Source organism: Elephas maximus, chromosome 18, assembly GCF_024166365.1.
Source record: "Elephas maximus indicus isolate mEleMax1 chromosome 18, mEleMax1 primary haplotype, whole genome shotgun sequence".
Taxonomy (NCBI): domain Eukaryota; kingdom Metazoa; phylum Chordata; class Mammalia; order Proboscidea; family Elephantidae; genus Elephas; species Elephas maximus.
This window is the reverse complement of record NC_064836.1, coordinates 17,303,708-17,320,297: the sequence shown is the minus strand read 5'-3', so window position 1 is coordinate 17,320,297 and position 16,590 is coordinate 17,303,708. Positions and strand designations below refer to the sequence as shown.

The 16,590-nt window shown below is 38.2% G+C and overlaps 1 protein-coding gene across 8 annotated transcripts in view; it reads right to left on the bottom strand.

Annotated features, from left to right (window-relative positions):
• The window catches only part of CD55 (CD55 molecule (Cromer blood group)), a 44,610-nt gene that overhangs the window by 12,267 nt on the left and 15,753 nt on the right, over positions 1 to 16,590 (bottom strand). For 4 of the 8 annotated variants that reach the window (XM_049858012.1, XM_049858013.1, XM_049858014.1 and 1 more), the window contains exons 6-8: positions 9,451 to 9,564; positions 8,404 to 8,790; positions 5,321 to 5,341 (exon numbers count right to left, since the gene is read on the bottom strand). In XM_049858012.1, the coding sequence (XP_049713969.1) occupies positions 5,321 to 5,341; positions 8,404 to 8,790; positions 9,451 to 9,564 (522 nt within the window). Of the gene's footprint in view, positions 1 to 803; positions 3,497 to 4,624; positions 4,846 to 5,320; positions 5,342 to 8,403; positions 8,791 to 9,450; positions 9,565 to 16,590 lie in introns of those variants that run through there. The other 4 variants (XM_049858019.1, XM_049858020.1, XM_049858016.1 and 1 more) reach the window with 3 other exon arrangements.

Sequence of the window (16,590 nt, the reverse complement as noted above, 5' to 3'; positions counted from 1 at the left end):
TACTCTGCAGCTGTTGGGTCGAGGGTCCTATGTACATCTATGAGGTCAAATTGGCTGATTGTGCTCTTTAGCTCTTCTGTATTTTTGTTGAGTTTCTTTCTAGATGTTCTGTCCTTTACCGAAAGTGGTGTGTTGAAGTCTCCTACTATTACTGGGGAACTGTCAATTTCTCTTTTCAGCTCTGTTAGTTTGTTTTATGTATTTTGGAGCCCTGTCATTGGGTGCGTAGATGTTTATTATGGTTAAGCCTTCATGATGAATCATCACTTTAATCATTATATAGTCCCCTTTGTTTTTTATGGTGGATTTTGTTTTAAAGTCTATTTTATCTGAGATTAGTATTGCCATTCCTACTCTTTTTTGGTAGTTATTTGCTTGATACATTTTTTTCCATCCTTTGATTTTTAATAAATTTACGTCTTTGTTTCTAAGGTGTGTCTCTTGTAGACAGCATATTGATGGAGCCTATTTTTTTTTTTTTAATCCATTCTGTCAGTCTCTGTCTCTTTACGGGTGCATTTAGGCCATTTACATTCAGTGTTATTATTCATAGGTGTGAGTTTATTGCTGTCATTTTGTAGTGCTTTTTTTTTTTTTTTTGATGCTAACGTTTTCTTTGTCTCTCTTACTCTCCTGTGATGAGTTCCTTTTGTTTGTGGATTTCTTTTTCATTTCTTTTGTTTTTGTAGATTTTTTTATTGAGACTTTATGTTTTTCTTCTTTATTTTGATGAATAGGTTTGTTAACTTTCTTTGTGGTTACCTTGAAATTTACCCTTATCTTACTAGGTTTGAATGAGTCTATTATTACTTGTTTTTTTTTTTTTTTTTTTTTAATCACCTTGCCTTCCTCTCCATTAGAAAGTTCTATACCTACACTGTTTATTCCCCCTTTTATTGTTCTGACGTTGTTGTCATTTACAGGTTAACCTCTCCGGTTCCCTGTCGCAATTGTTTTGGTTTTGGATAGTCCTTGAGAGTTCATTTCCTACATTGGTGTCTGGCTGGTACAATCCTGAGTCCTAGATGCAGGCTGTGGTCTGCTTTTTTTGTTCTCAGATCGAAGGACTCCCTTTAATAATTCTTGTAGGTTTGGTTTGGTTTTAAATATTCCCTTAATTTCTGTTTATCTGAAAATGTCCTACTTTCACCATCATATTTGAATGAAAGTTTTGCAGAATAAATTATTCATGGTTGGCAATGTTTTTCTTTCAAGGTTTTATGTATATCATCCCATTGCCCTCTTGCCTCCATGGTTTCTGCCAAATAATCAGAGCTTAGTCTAATTTTTTCCTCCTCTGTATGTGACTTGTTTTTCTCAAGCTGCTTGCAGGATTTTTTCTTTGTCTTTGGTTTTAGCAAGTGTGCTTATGATATGCCTTGGTATTTTTCTTTTGGGATCCATCCTATATGAGGTTCATTGAACTTCTTGGATGGTCAGCTTTTCATCATTCATGATATTAGGGAAGTTTTCTGTCAGCAATTCTTCAATGATCCTCTCTGTGTTTTCCGTTTTCTCTCCCTGTTCTGGAACTCCGATCACTTGTAAACTTTTGATTTTGATTGTATCTCACATAATTCTCAGAGTTTCCTCATTTTTCTTCATTCTTTTTTTCTGATTTTTCCACAGAGTTGTATCCACATGTTTGTCTTCAATTTCACTGCTCCTGTTTTCCATCATTTCAAACCTGCTCCTCAGTCCTTCTATGACACTGTCCACGTCTGAAATCTTGTTGTTTATCTTTTGAATTTCTCATCATTGTTTTTGTATGATTTCTAGTTGTATTTTCCATGAATTTGGCTGCTTTTTCCATAAATTTGTCTATTTTTTCCTCATTTATGTCTGCTTTTTGCTTCAACTCTTGGATAGCTCTGAATATTAGAGATTTGAATTCACAGTCAGGTAGTTCTAGTGCCTTTTCTTCTACTGGAAAATCATCTGGTGTTTTATTCTTGATGCCTACTGGAACCATCCTCCCCTATTTTTTTTTAATAAAAATTTTATATTTTTCTAAATTATTTTTTATATTTATATTTTATTTTATATTCTTTTGATATTGTCTGCTGTCTTTGGAACACTCAGTAGTAATTTTCTTCATTTCTTGATTGTAGATTTATTTTGTCCTGTTTTTTTGTTTTATTTGGTTGTGTCTGAGCAGGTGGGCTGTGCATTCTTTGTTGTTTGCTCATCCGTAGTTGCAATACTTTTCACTTCCTTGTTCAATGGGTGGGGCCAGTCACTCAGCTATAGTGCAGTAGGGCAGGTCCAGCTGAAGGGGAGGAGCTGGGATGGGTTGTTTGTGGCACGCACTAGGGCTGACAGGGCAGACCAGGTATCATTGCCAGGCAGGTTCTGGTAGGCTGTGCCTGTGCTGCTCGGAGATGTGATGTTCAGAGCAAGGTGCAGGTAGGCTGAAAAGAGCAGGGAGGTTGTGATGTATGGAGCTAATACGGGTATGGGAAAGAGGAGAGAGAAGCAGGAACCAAAAACAAAGAAAAAAAAAAAAACACATCCCCCCCTCCCCCAAAAAGAGTGCAAAGGGAGCCTGCCATTGGAGTGGAGAGATGAGAACCCAAGAAATAAAGAGAAGCAAAAAAAAAGTGAAAAAAAATTGATAAAAATTTGGAAAAGAAAAAAAAAAAATAGAACGGAAAAGCCCCAGGGGTCCCACCAGTGTGGCTGCATAGACCAGGAAGTCTTCCAGGTTGTGCAGTATAGCCTGGCTAGAGAGGGTATAGATGTTACACAGCACAAGGTATTCAGGAGGCTGGAAAAGAAGTTAAGTATAAAGAGATGAGAACTGAAAAATGAAGAAACACAGGGAAAAAGGAAGGAGGAAAGAAGAAAAAGAAAGAAAGGGAAAAAAAAGACAAGAAATGCCCCCAGGGATCCCGCCTATACAGCTGCACAGATTGGGGGAGTGGCTCCTTGGCTGTGCAGTGCAGCCCAGCTAGAAGGGGCTCCCAAGTGTGAAAAGACAAAGAAAACAAACAAATGAAACAAAACAAAACAAGCAAAAAACAAAAAAAGCCCCACGGATCCCACCAGCATGGTGGCTGGACACCCTTTTAACTCAGTACTCAAGTTACTCCTGAGGTTCACCCTTCAGCCAATGATTACACAGGCCCATAAAACAAAACGAGACTAAATGGGCACCAGCCCAGGGGCAAGGACGAGGAGGCAGGAGGGGACAGGAAAGCTGGTAGTGGGGAACCCAAGGTTGAGAAGGGGAGAGCATTGACGCATCGTGAGGTTGGCAACCAATGTCACAAAACAGTATGTGTCTTAATTGTTTAATGAGAAACTAATTTACTCTGTAAACCTTCATCTAAAGCATGATTAAAAAAACAAAGAACATATTGTATACTCAAGTGGAGTAATACTACCTCCCAAAGGATTAAAAAAATCTTACTCTTTGTATGTAGAAAGTGCAGATATACATGCAGTAAACAGATTTACAGTATATCTGTGGTATTAAAATTTCATGGAGGGATGTCTAGAAAAAAAAGTTAAAAAAAGGGCAATAATTAAAAACATAATTGAGAAACACTGATACAGAGCCAATGGAAGAATATTTTTTAAATTCACAATTCAAGCTTCGTTTTACAAGGCAAATAAGGAAATTCTGTGATGATTAGTCAATCTTTCTTTTTTAGCAGAGTTAAATAGGAAAAAAGTTCCAATACTTCTCAAGTTCTAATATCTGCATCATTCACCAACATTGCAATGTAATCAATAAAATCAATATTCTTTCCTTTAAAGTGAGAAGTGACCTAATTCACAAAATAATTTAAGAAATAAAGATAATTTTCAAGTTTACATTTTACGAAAAAAAAAAAAAATGTTGCCGTATGTCTGATTTAATAAGGAAGAGGTTACTCTGTATTTTTGAGCAGAAATCGGAATTATAACCTACACTATGGGAAGGTTTCTAGGAAACCACAGAGTGTATCCTTAAAGAATTTCAGACACAAACTTTCACTGAATGACACTGAGCTGGTGAGAAAAAGTACATCTATTCAACTCATCACTTTTGTAAACATTAAACCAAGAAATCATGAAATTTTCATTTAGAATATATTTATTTCTATTTAAAATATAGAATAAACAAAATGAATCTCAACTCTTCGAATATTTCAAGATAAATGGTTTAGGAGAAGTTCATTCAAAATATAAAAAAACAACAACAACAAAATAAATAATGATAATAAAAATACCTCCTTTCAGCCTTATTGTCCCATGGCTAATTGACGCATGCATAGGATGAAGATATTAGCTTGTAAATACATAATCTAAAAATGTACATTTTTTTAAATTAAAGAAATACTACTCATTTGCTATTGGATTGCACACTTAACTGATATATTACTTTTTAGCATGTCAGTGTAGTTGTAACTGCTCCTTAATCAACATTTTTCTTACCATCTTTTTTAGGAGCATATTAACCTTGCTGTTAATGCATAATCATCAAATAATATGGGCAAAATTGAAAAAAGACAAAAAAAAAAAAAGGATTGGACCAAACGCTAGAAGAAACTACAACACAGTTGTATGTTTTTGGCCTCATGCCTAGAGCAACAGAATGTTTTTCTCAAGATAATTTTGCTTCAAATCACTGAAAAAAGAGAAAAACCAAACCAGTTGCCGTCGAGTCAGCTCCGACTCATGGCAACCTCACATGTGTCAGACAGAACTGTGCTTCATAAGGTTTTCAGTGGCTGATTTTGGGGAAGTAGATTGCCAGGCCTTTCTTCCAAGGAGCCTCCGGGTGGACTCAAACGCCCAACTTTTCATTTAGCAGCCAAGCTTGTTAACAGTTTGTACCACCCAGGGACTCCTAAATCACTGAAAGGTAAGGGAAAAGAAAGAGGACGCAATTGAAGTAGCACTCTTTGTCTTGTTTGGGATTAGACAGAAATCCAGAAATGACTAAGGAGTAGTTTACAATTAACCATAGAATATTTGAGGATAGAAACTGTATGAATAACTGTTTCCTTCACGTAGTTTTTCAGTACCTAGAATGATGCCTTGAGACAATGGGCATGTAATAATACTCGACTGATTGGCCAAATGACTTGAAGTTGCCCAAATATTGCCTTGGAACAAGAACACGGTTGAGAATACTTGGGAACATACCGGGCACCTAGTGGTGTCCATAAAACATGCTGAAATGCATGTACCCATTTTCTCTTTGGTAAACGTAAACACTGCATTTTAATAGTACTCCTAAGACAATTAAAAGACAGTATTCTCTTCCAGGAATATGGATTGTACATCCCACAGTGACATTTCCTTTTAACTGTCTGAGAGCCAGACTTACCAGATGTAAGAATCATAGCACCTGAAGAAGAAAAAAAAAAAAAGAATTACAATAATAAATGTTTAAGAAGTCATAGATTTGTAAGTAATTCAAGAGAAATATCAATAAGCAATACTTGAATGTTCAAAAGTAACTCAAATTTCCATAACTAAAGGAAGTAATTATAAATTTCTGAAACTAATGATACATTATTAATTTAACCATGTAACATACACAACCAATGCCTGTATTTGTTCAACAGAATCAACACTATACACATAAAAACATGATAAATAAGTACTGAATACCAAAACAAACTCCATCTTAATTTGGTTATATGACTTGATGGCAAGAAACCAGCTCGAAAGATTTAGATAGTAAATAACTACTGATCTAATCCTACTATTGAGAAGCTACTAAAAACCTAAGTCCCTTTCAGCAAACTGTCAAAATTATATTATCATATCACCTTATCACTTATACCTTTTAATGGCTATGAACGAGACATTGCAAAAATTTCTTTAAAATAAATGTATTTATAATAATAACTAAGCTGCTCACTTAAGTGAGATAAACAAATTTACTCAAAGTAACATTTAGAGCAGGCAATATTACACAGAAGAAAAGACACAGGCTTTGGAGTCAATTTTCCATTAACTACGTACTGTATATGAACTGTACAAGTTAATCCCTCATTCCTCATCCATAAAATGAAGCTAAAAATACTTATCTTGCAAGGTTGCTGTAAGGACTAGAGTTGACAAATACAAGGTGTGGGGTACACGCCACTATATTATATGCTCAATAAATGGTATTTAGTATTCTTTTTTCATTAAAGCTGAAAATGGTATATTATATTGTGCCCTGAAAGAATAAATTAGTTGTACATAAAAGAGAAAATTGGTCCCATATTGGTAGCATTTTTATCATAACAATTGCCCCCTTAGATTTAATTTCGGTATAGTTTAAATTTGTTAAATATCTTTTATCTTTTACAGAAAGAAGTATTTCAGCAAAGTTAGCTCTACAACAAATTTACATAAGATGAAACATTTTTCTTTGCTTTGCCCTATGAAGAATTGGATGTATTCAACCTAAAAATTTTGGACTGCAGAGTTGTACTAATAAAACTGTAAAAGGTCAATAAGGAAAGGGATGTACAACCATGTAAGAGTTAAAGAACTAAATTTATATATATTAACACAAATAAACCAAAAACCAATGCTGAGTGCAAAAAGTCAAATGAGATAATGAAATATGTAATATACTGTTTGTGTAAATTATAAAAAAAAAAAAACCCAAAATAATATTATCTATTATTTATGGATATATATATCTAGTACAAGAGTAAAAAAACATAGGATGAATATACACCAACCTCAGGGCAGTAACTGCCTTAGAGAAATAAGACCAAATCCGTTGCCATTGAGTCGATTCCAACTCATAATAACCCTACAAGACAGAGTAGAACTGCCCCATAGGATTTCCAAGGAGCAGCTGGTGGATTTGAACTGCCCACCTTCTGGTTAGCATTTGAGCTCTTAACCACTGCACCACCAGGGCTCCCTTAGAGAAACAGAAGTGGGGAAATGTACAAGGGAGACTTCAACAATAATATCTGTAATGTTTTAAGTTCTTAAGAATATGTGGGTATTAACAAAACAGACTTCGACGTAACAATTATGAAATCTAGGCAAAATATTAAAAAACAACCAATGCCGATGGTTTGAAGGCACTGGGGAGTGACCTAAAGCAGGCAGAAGCTGATCTAAGCCAAGAGAGTAGAAGTATATGCAGAGAGATTTGCATACATGCAACTGAGGGCACTCCCTAGGCCACATGGTGCAGGAAGTGGAAAGCCACCGTCTTACTGGTGTTCAGGCCTGACAGAGCACTTGAAATATGAGTGGCAAATCCGAAGTGCAGGCGGTGTTCTCCATTTGGCCATTTATAGTTGTTACACAAATATTTGCTTTAGATAACTTGTTGAGTTGTACATTTATGTTTTATGCAGTTTTCTATATGCCTTCAACATACATGTATAAAAAATGTATATACATGTGTATATATACACATACATATATATATACATGTATGTGTATCTATCTAATTGTTTCAACTTTTTAATATATGTTGTTGCTGTTAGTTGCCATTGAGTCGATGGTGACTCATGGTGGCCCCATGTATACAGAGTGGAACTGCTCCATGGGGATTTCAAGACTGTGACCTTTCAGAAGCAGATCTCCAGGCCTGTCTTCCAAGGAGACTCTGGCTGGGTTTGAATCGCTGACCTTTCAGCTAGTAGCTGAGCACCTGACCATTTGTGCCACCCAGGGAACCTTATATGGATAGATAGACAATAGACACAGATAGATAGTTTCCCTTGAAGAAAAAAGGAAAAAATTAGGTAGTTGCTATCAAAAAACAAAAATGTCTTTAAAAATATACTTCAGGCATGTTGTGAGACAAGACATCCTGGTGGTGTGAAACAGCAGTAATTAGCAAGAAAGGGTTCATCCGTTCATTCAATGGCTATTCCTGAAGCCTTCAGTGTACTTGACACCATTTTCATAAAAACTGCCATTTAAAGAGCCTTGTAACAATATGAACTATTTGAAAGAACCCCTGTATTTTCAATTACTTAGTAGACATTGTGGAGATGCTTTACTAAATTAGTAACTCTACAGAATTTGGAGAGATATTTTATCATGCTTGAGGGATGGGTTGGTCAATAAGCCAGAGCCAGGCATAAACCATACTTGGTTCTTTGAAGGGGTCTTACAGAATTCAGTGACTCCCTAAAGTTACTATAAAAAATAGAACTTCATCACCAACCTTAATTTAGAACTGTTTTTGTGGGGCTACAACTTTATTCTATACAACTTTCCTGTAAAATGTTTCTTTTTTAAAGATTTGCCCTAGCACCATCCAAGTCTGCCTCTTAAGAAAGTCAAAAGCATTAACACGAGAAACAAAACAAAACAACAACAACAAAAACCTGGCTACAATAAATCAGACTATTTAATTTTGCTGTCCTGGTCAAGTTCATATTTCCACCATAGCACGTAATCCGTACTCAGGAAGCCTGAAGAGTGTCAACTGACCTGAAGAAGGAGGTGTTCCTCTTCCTTTAGAGGTGCTTGTTGCATGAAAACGTGTGGTTGCCCTGGGAACAGCTAGACCCCGAATGGCTGTGATACGGACAGAGGTTTGTGTAGTCTGGAGCCCCTTAGCCACTGGGGCATGTATAGCAGTGGACTTTTGTGTTGTTGGAAGACTCTGTGTAAATGAAGCTTTTGTTGTGGAGGCTCTTTGGGCTGTTGGTGTGGCCTGTGCAGCAGAATCCTTTGCTGTGTTGGGATTCTGGGCTGCTGGCGAGGTCTCTCTTGGTAGAGCATTTGATACGGGAGGCTTTTGTGCTGTTGCTGGGACCTCTGTGGCTGAAGCATTTGCTGAGGTGGGTTTCTGAGAAGCTGGTGGGGGCTCTGTAGCTGGAAGATTTGTTAAGGTTGATTTCTGAGCAGTTAGTGGGAGCTCTGTAGCTAGGATATTTTCTGAGGTAGGTTTCTGAGCAGTTAGTGGGGGCTCTGTAGCTGGAAGATTTTCTGAGATGGGTTTCTGAGCAGTTAGTGGGGGCTCTGTAGCTGGAAGATTTTCTGAGATGGGTTTCTGAGCAGTTAGTGGGGGCTCTGTAGCTGGAAGATTTTCTGAGGTGGGTTTCTGAGCAGTTAGTGGGAGCTCTGTAGCTGGAAGATTTTCTGAGGTGGGTTTCTGAGCAGTTAGTGGGAGCTCTGTAGCTAGAATATTTTCTGAGGTGGGTTTCTGAGCAGTTAGTGGGAGCTCTGTAGCTGGAAGATTTTCTGAGGTGGGTTTCTGAGCAGTTAGTGGGAGCTCTGTAGCTAGAATATTTTCTGAGGTGGGTTTCTGAGCAGTTAGTAGGAGCTCTGTAGCTGGAAGATTTGTTAAGGCTGGTTTCTGAGCAGTTAGTGGGAGCTGTGTAGCGAGAATATTTTCTGAGGTGGGTTTCTGAGCAGTTAGTGGGGGCTCTGTAGCTAGATTTTCTGAAGTGGGTTTCTGAGGAGCTGGTGGGGGCTCTATAGCTGGAGCATTTACTGAGGTAGATTTCTGAGGACCTCTTGGGACCTCTGTACCTGGAACAGTTGCTGAGGTGGGTTTCTGAGCAATTGGTGCAGGCTCTGTAGCTTGAACATTTACTGCGGTGGGTTTCTGAACTGCTGGTGGGGCCTTGGTAGCTGGAAGGCTTTCTGTGGAGGAAAGATATTAACCATTAGGTAAATATTACTGTGCAAATTAAGACTGCTTAACTGATTGCTTGCTCCCTGGTTCTTTTTCTCTTCCTCACAAACACCTCAAAATGACCTTTAGGAAACCTAAGCCTTGTTTTGTATTTCCCAAGGACCTGAACTGCTACGTTGTTTTTGCCTTGGTACAAATTACACCTAGAGCCAACTACAGCAGAATTATACCAAAGTAGTATTGAAGATCTTATGCTGTCTTCTGTGTGAGGAAGAGAAACCAAAGTCTGGGTCGACAGTGATCTCATTCCATGCGACATCCTGAGCCTCTGCTCTTTATTTTCTCTCTCAAATTGTCTTCTTATACTCATGCTAAAACCAAAGAACAGGACACAACCACTGGACCAACTGAGATAATCACAACATGGAAACTTTCTCGAACACTTTCAGGAGAACTGCGTGAACCTGAAAATTTGTTTCACTTCTTTTTTAAAGTAATAAAAGCAATTTGAGTAAAAAACAAAAACAACTTTCCTTTTCTCCTCTTGTACTGGTTGTTGTTAGTTGTTGACAAGTTGGCCCCTGGCTCATGGCGACCCCATGCACAATGAAACAAAATGCTGCCTGGTCATGTGCCATCCCCATGATCAGTTGCGGATCAGACTATTATGATCCATGGAATTTTCATTGGCTGATTTTCTGAAGTAGACCAACAGGTGTTTCTTCCTAATCCATCTTAGTTTGGAAACTCTGCTGAAACCTGTTCATCACAGCAACAAGCAAGCCTCCAATGAGACAGGTGGTGGCTTGTGCTTGAGGTACACTGGCCAGAATTCAAACCAGGTCTCCCACATGGAAGGCGAGAATTCTACTACTGAACGTTAGTTTAGTTCCTCTTTGCATTTTAGATCAGGTAAGAGATAATGTGAAACTTAAGTTATGTTAAGATCATATTCTGAGAATTACTATTATACAAGATAACAAAAGTTTGGGATCTTCAGTGCCTGAAAGAGCCCTGGTGGTGCAATGGTTAAAAGCCCAGCTGCTAACCGAAAGGCTGGTAGTTTGAATCCACCCAGCGGCTCCTCAGGAGAAAGGGCTGACAATCTGCGTGCATAAAGCTTACAGCCTTGAAAACCCTATGGGGTGGTTCTACTCTGTCACCTGGGGTCACTATTAGTCAAAATCAACTGAACAGTCAGTACCTAACAACAACAACAGTGCCTGTGTGACTTTCGGTTATTTACTCAACCCCCTTTTAAGGAAGTAGTGGGTAAGCCTGTTTTTGCAACTTACTAGTAACCTTCAGCAAATTCTCTAATCTCTCTAAGCCTCAGTTTTGTTATATATAAAATGAGGATAAAAACAGAGGAGACTGCATAGCTTTACTCTCAGGATTAGGGAAATTACATTTATAATCCAAACTACTGCCCAGGGGCAGATTATCCAACAGGCAAGGTAAGTACAGTGCTTTCCTTGTGTTATGGGTGGACTTGTGTCCCCCAAAAATGTGTGTCAAACGTGGCTAGGGCAAGATTGTGTGATTGTCCACTATTTTGTCATCTATGTGTCGTAAATCCTACCTCTATAACATTAATGCGGCAGGATTAGAGGCAGTTAGGTTAATGAGGCAGGACTCAATCTACAAGGTTAGGTTGTATTTTAAATCAATCCCTTTTGAGATATAAAAGAGAGAAGCTAACAGAGAGACAGGGGGACCTCATGCCACCAAGAATGAAGAGCCAAGAGGGGAGTGTGTCCTTTGGACCTGGGGTCCCTGTGCTGAGAAGCTCCTAGACCAGGGGAAGATTGATGACAAGGACTTTCCCCTGGAGCCAACAGAGGGAGAAGGCTTTCCCCTGGAGCTGGCACCCTGAATTTGGACTTCTAGTCTCCTAGACCATGAGAGAATAAATTTCTCTTTGTTAAAGCTATCCACTTGTGGTATTTCTGTTATAGCAGTCCTACATAAGTACGATACCTTGCTTACCAGATTATCTGTACTGAATATTTTTTCATCACATCAAAAATTCTGCTTCCAGGTATGGCTGGCATCTGTCTCTCTCCCAACCCCATAGCACCTTCCTACAAATTTACAACTCCTCACAGGAACAGATTACCCAGTGAGCAAGGTAAACATGGACTTACTTGTGCACACTTACTAATCCATAGCGAACAATTTCACATGTGAACAAAAACCCATGTGAAATTTTTCACTACAGATTAGTAAGTAAGCACAAGTAAACCTGTGCTTACCTTGCTTATTGGGTTATTTGCCCCTGCTACTGCCACCAGCACCATCAGCACAGGTTGTGGGCCAGGCGCTCGAGTGTTGTGTTTTTTTCTCGTTCCTTTACCTATCTTACAGGACACTGTAAGGAATAACTCATAAAACACCTAGCAGATCACACAGCACTAATGGGCACTCAAAAATGATAGATATTACTAGGGTGAATGAAGGTTTTATATAGACTTTTGATCTAAGGCTCTCAGATATAAACATCATTCTTTGTTCTACCAAGCTAGTTCTCATTTTTGGTCCAGAGGATTATGTACTACTATAGAGTTTGAATTTCCTGGTGGTTGATGTTGTTCTAGTTATCTTTTTGATATTGATGCCTCGCTTGAGTCCACTGGGGTCAGAGAGAATGCTCTGAATTCCAAACTTCTGAAATGCACTGAGGCTTATACCCCAGCATATGGTCAATTTTGGTAAATGTTCCATGTGTACTTGCAAGAGCTTTGCCATATGTCTTCGTGAAATTCAATGCTCTTTTATGTCAGTTTATTTCAGAGTAATTGTTCAGATTTTCTATATCCATACTAATTTTTATTCTATTAGCTACTGAGATAGTAACTGAATTTGCCAACTGTGTGCATTTGTCTATTTCCCTTTCTGTCCATTTTTGTTATATTTAGATTGAAAGTTTGAGTGCACAGAGTTCAAATTATATCTTCCAGTTAAACTGACCACTTTATCATTAAGAACTGCTGATCTTAAAGTCACTTTGATATTAAGGTAGTTACACCAGCTTTATTTTTGTTAGTGTTTGCATAGTATATTTTTCAGTCCTTTACTTTGAACTATTCTGTGCTCTTATGATTAAAGTCTGTCTCTTGTAAACAGCAAATAGTTAGGTTTTATTTTTTCATCTAGTATGGCAATCTTAGTCAAATTACACTTCGTGTAGTTAGTGTTAAAGTTGGGTTTAAATCTACCACCTATTAATTTTCTATTTGACCCAACTATTTCATGATACTTGTTGTTTTTCTCTCTCTCTTGCTTTCTTTTGGAGCAAATAGGCATTATTATCCCTTTATTAGCTTGTTACTTATACAGTCTTTTACTATTCTTTCAGTGGCAAAATGGTGTAGCTGTTGTTAGGTGGCATCTAGTTGATTCCAAGTCATAGCAACCCTATGTACAACAGAATGAAACACTGCCTGGTCCTGTGTCATCCTCACAAATGTTGTTTGAGGCCATTCTTGCAGCCACTGTGTCAATCCATCCCATGGAAGGTCTTACTCTGCTGATCCTCTACTTCAGCAAGCATGATGTCCTTCTCTAGGGAATGGTTCCTTCTGATAACATGTGCAAAGTACATGAGATGAAGTCTCACCATTGCTGCTTCCAAGGAGTACTCTGGCTGTACTTCTTCCAAGACAGAGTTGTTCATTCTTCTCGCATTTCATGGTATATTCAATATTCTTCACCAGCACCATAATTCGAAAGCGTCAATTCCTCTTTGGTCTTCCTTATTCATTGTCCAGGTTTGACATGCTTATGAGGCAATTGAAAACACCATGGCTTGGGTCAGGCACACCTTAGTCTTCAAGGTGACTTCTTTGCTTTTCAAGAGTTTAAAGAGAACTTTTGCAGCATATTGCCCAATGCAATGGGTCATTTGATTTTATGACTGCTGCTTCTATGGGTGTTGACTGTGGACCAAGTAAAATGAAATGCTTGACAACTTCAATCTTTTCTCCTTTTACCATGATGTTGTGAGAATTTTTGTTTTCTTTATGTTGAGGTGTAATCCATACTGAAGGCTGTAGTCTTTGATCTTCATCAGTAAGTGCTTCAAGTCCTCTTCATTTTCAGCAAGCAAGGCTGTGTCATCTGCATATTGCAGGTTGTTGATGAATCTTCCTCCGATCCTGATGCCCCATTCTTCTCATATAATCCAGCTTCTCAGATTATTTGCTCAGCATACAGATTGAATAGGTATGGTGAAAGCATACAATCCTGACACACACCTTTCCTGACTTTAAGCCATACAGTATCCCCTTGTTCTGTTCAAATGACTGCCTCTTGGTCTATGTACAGGTTCCTCATGAGCACAATTAAGTGTTCCAGAATTCCTGTGCTTCACAACGTTATCCATAATTTCTTATGATCCACACAATCAAATGCCTTTGCATAGTCAACAAAACACAGGTAAACATTTTTCTGGTATTCTCTGCTTTCAGTCAAGATCCATCTGACATCAGCAATGATATCCCTCATTCCACATCCTTTTCTGAATCCGGCTTGAATTTCTGGCAGTTCCTTGTGGATGTACTGCTGCAACTGCTTTTGAATGATCTTCAGCAAGATTTGCGTGTGATATTAATGATATTGTTTGATAATTTCTGCATTTGGTTGGATCACCTTTCTTTGGAAGAGGCACAAATATGGATCTCTTCTAGTCAGTTGCCCAGGTAGCTGTCTTCCAAAATTTCCCCCGCATCTGTCAGTTTGTTGTACTGTGGGGGCTTGCATGTTGTTGCACTGTTACAAGATGTATTAGACTGTTGTTGCATTGTTGCAAGATGTATTAGAATGGTGCAGATTATCACCTTTACTACTTTTTTTAGTATTGCTAGAACCTTGGAACATTTAAAACTAATTTACCCCTTCTGCATTTTGCCTTATTGCTATTGTGCATTTCTGTCATACATATGATGCAAACCTCACAAGGCACTGCATGTGTTGTTTTGTAAAGTCAGTATTCATTTACCCTTGCAATTGTTATTTCCTCATGCATTTTCATGTTTCACCAGGGATTATTTTCTTCCTACAGGATTTCCTTTAGTTTTTCATTCAGTACAGGTCTGGTCTGTTGGTAACAAATTCCCTCAGTTTTTATTTACCTGAAAACATCTTTACTTTGCATTTGTTTTTGAAGGATATATTCGCTGGGTATAGAATTCTAGGTGAGTGATTATTTTCCTCTATCATTTTAAAATTTCTTCCTGTTGTCTTTTTTTTTTTAGATTTTTTTTTATTGTGCTTTAAGTGAAAGTTTACAAATCAAGTCAGTTTCTCATACAAAAATTTATATACACCTTGCTATATACTCCTAATTGCTCTCCCACTAATGAGACAGCACATTTCTTCCCTCCACCCTCTCTTTTCTTGTCCATTTGGCCAGCTTCTGATGCCCTCTGCCCTCTCATCTCCCCTCCAGAAAGGAGGTGCCAACATAGTCTCATGTGTCTACTTGATCCAAGGAGCTCATTCTTCACCAATATCATTTTCTATTCCATGGTCCAGTCCAATCCCTGTCTGAAGAAGAGTTGGCTTTGGGACTGGTTCCTGTCTTGGGCCAACAGAAGGTCTAGGGAACATGACCACTGGGGTCCTTCTAGTCTCAGTCAGACCATGAAGTATGGTCTTTTTATGAGAATTTGGGGTGCATCCCAGTGCTCTCCTGCTCCCTCAGAGGTTCTCTCTTGTGTTCCCTGTCAGGGCAGTCATCTAGTTCTTCTAGTCTCAGGCTGATGTAGTCCCTAGTTTGTGTGGCCCTTTCTGTCTCTTGGGCTCATAATTACCTTGTGTCTTTGGTGTTCTTCATTCTCCTTTGTTCAAGGTGGGTTGAGAACAATTGACACATCTTAGATGGCCACTTGCTAGTGTTTAAGATCCCGGATGCCACTTTCCAAAGTGGGATGCAGAATGCTTTCTTAATAGATTTTATTATGCCAACTGACTTAGATGTCCCCCAAAACCATGGTCCCCATATGCCTGTCCCTGCTACACTGGCCTTCGAAGCGTTCAGTTTATTCAGGAAACTTCTTTACTTTTGGTTTAGTCCAGTTGCACTGTGTACTGTCTTTCTCTTCACCTAAAATAGTTTTTATCTACTATCTAATTAGTGAATATCCCTCTTCCTCCCTCCCTCCTTCCCTCCCCTCTCTCGTAACCATCAAAGAATATTTTCTTCTCTGTTTAAACTATTTCTCAAGTTCTTATAATAATGGTCTTATACAATATTTGTCCTTTTGCAACTGATTAATTTCACTCAGTGTAATGCCTTCCATATTGTTCCATGTTATGAAATGTTTCACAGATTTATCGCTGTTCTTTATCGATGCATAGTATTCCATTGTGTGAATATACCATAATTTAATTATCCATTCATCCATTGATGAGCACCTTGGTTGCTTCCATCTTTTTGGTATTGTAAACAGTGCTGCAATGAACATGGGTGTGCATATATCTGTTCATGTAAAGGCTCTTATTTCTCTAGGATATATTCCAAGGAGTGGGATTCCTGGATCGTATGGTAGTTCTATTTCTGGCTTTTTAAGGAAGTACCAAATGGATATCCAAAGTGGTTGTACCATTTGACATTCCCACCAGCAGTGTATAAGTGTTCCAGTCTCTCTACAAGCTTTCCAACATTTATTATTTTGTGTTTTTTGGATTAATGCCAGCCTTGTTGGAGTGAGATGGAATCTCATTGTAGTTTTGATTTGCATTTCTCTAATGGCTAAGGATCATGAGCATTTCCTCACGTGTCTGTTAGCCACCTGAATGTCTTCTTTAGTGAAGTGTCTGTTCATATATTTTGCCCATTTTTTAATTGGGTTATTTGTCTTTTTGTAGTTGAGCTTTTGCAGTATCATGTAGACTGTAGACATCAGATGCTGACTGGAAATGTCATAGCTAAAAACTTTTTCCCAATCTGTAGGTAATCTTTTTACTCTTTTGGTGAAGTCTTTGGATGAGCATAGGTGTTTGATTTTGAGGAGCTCCTTGTTGTCTGGTTT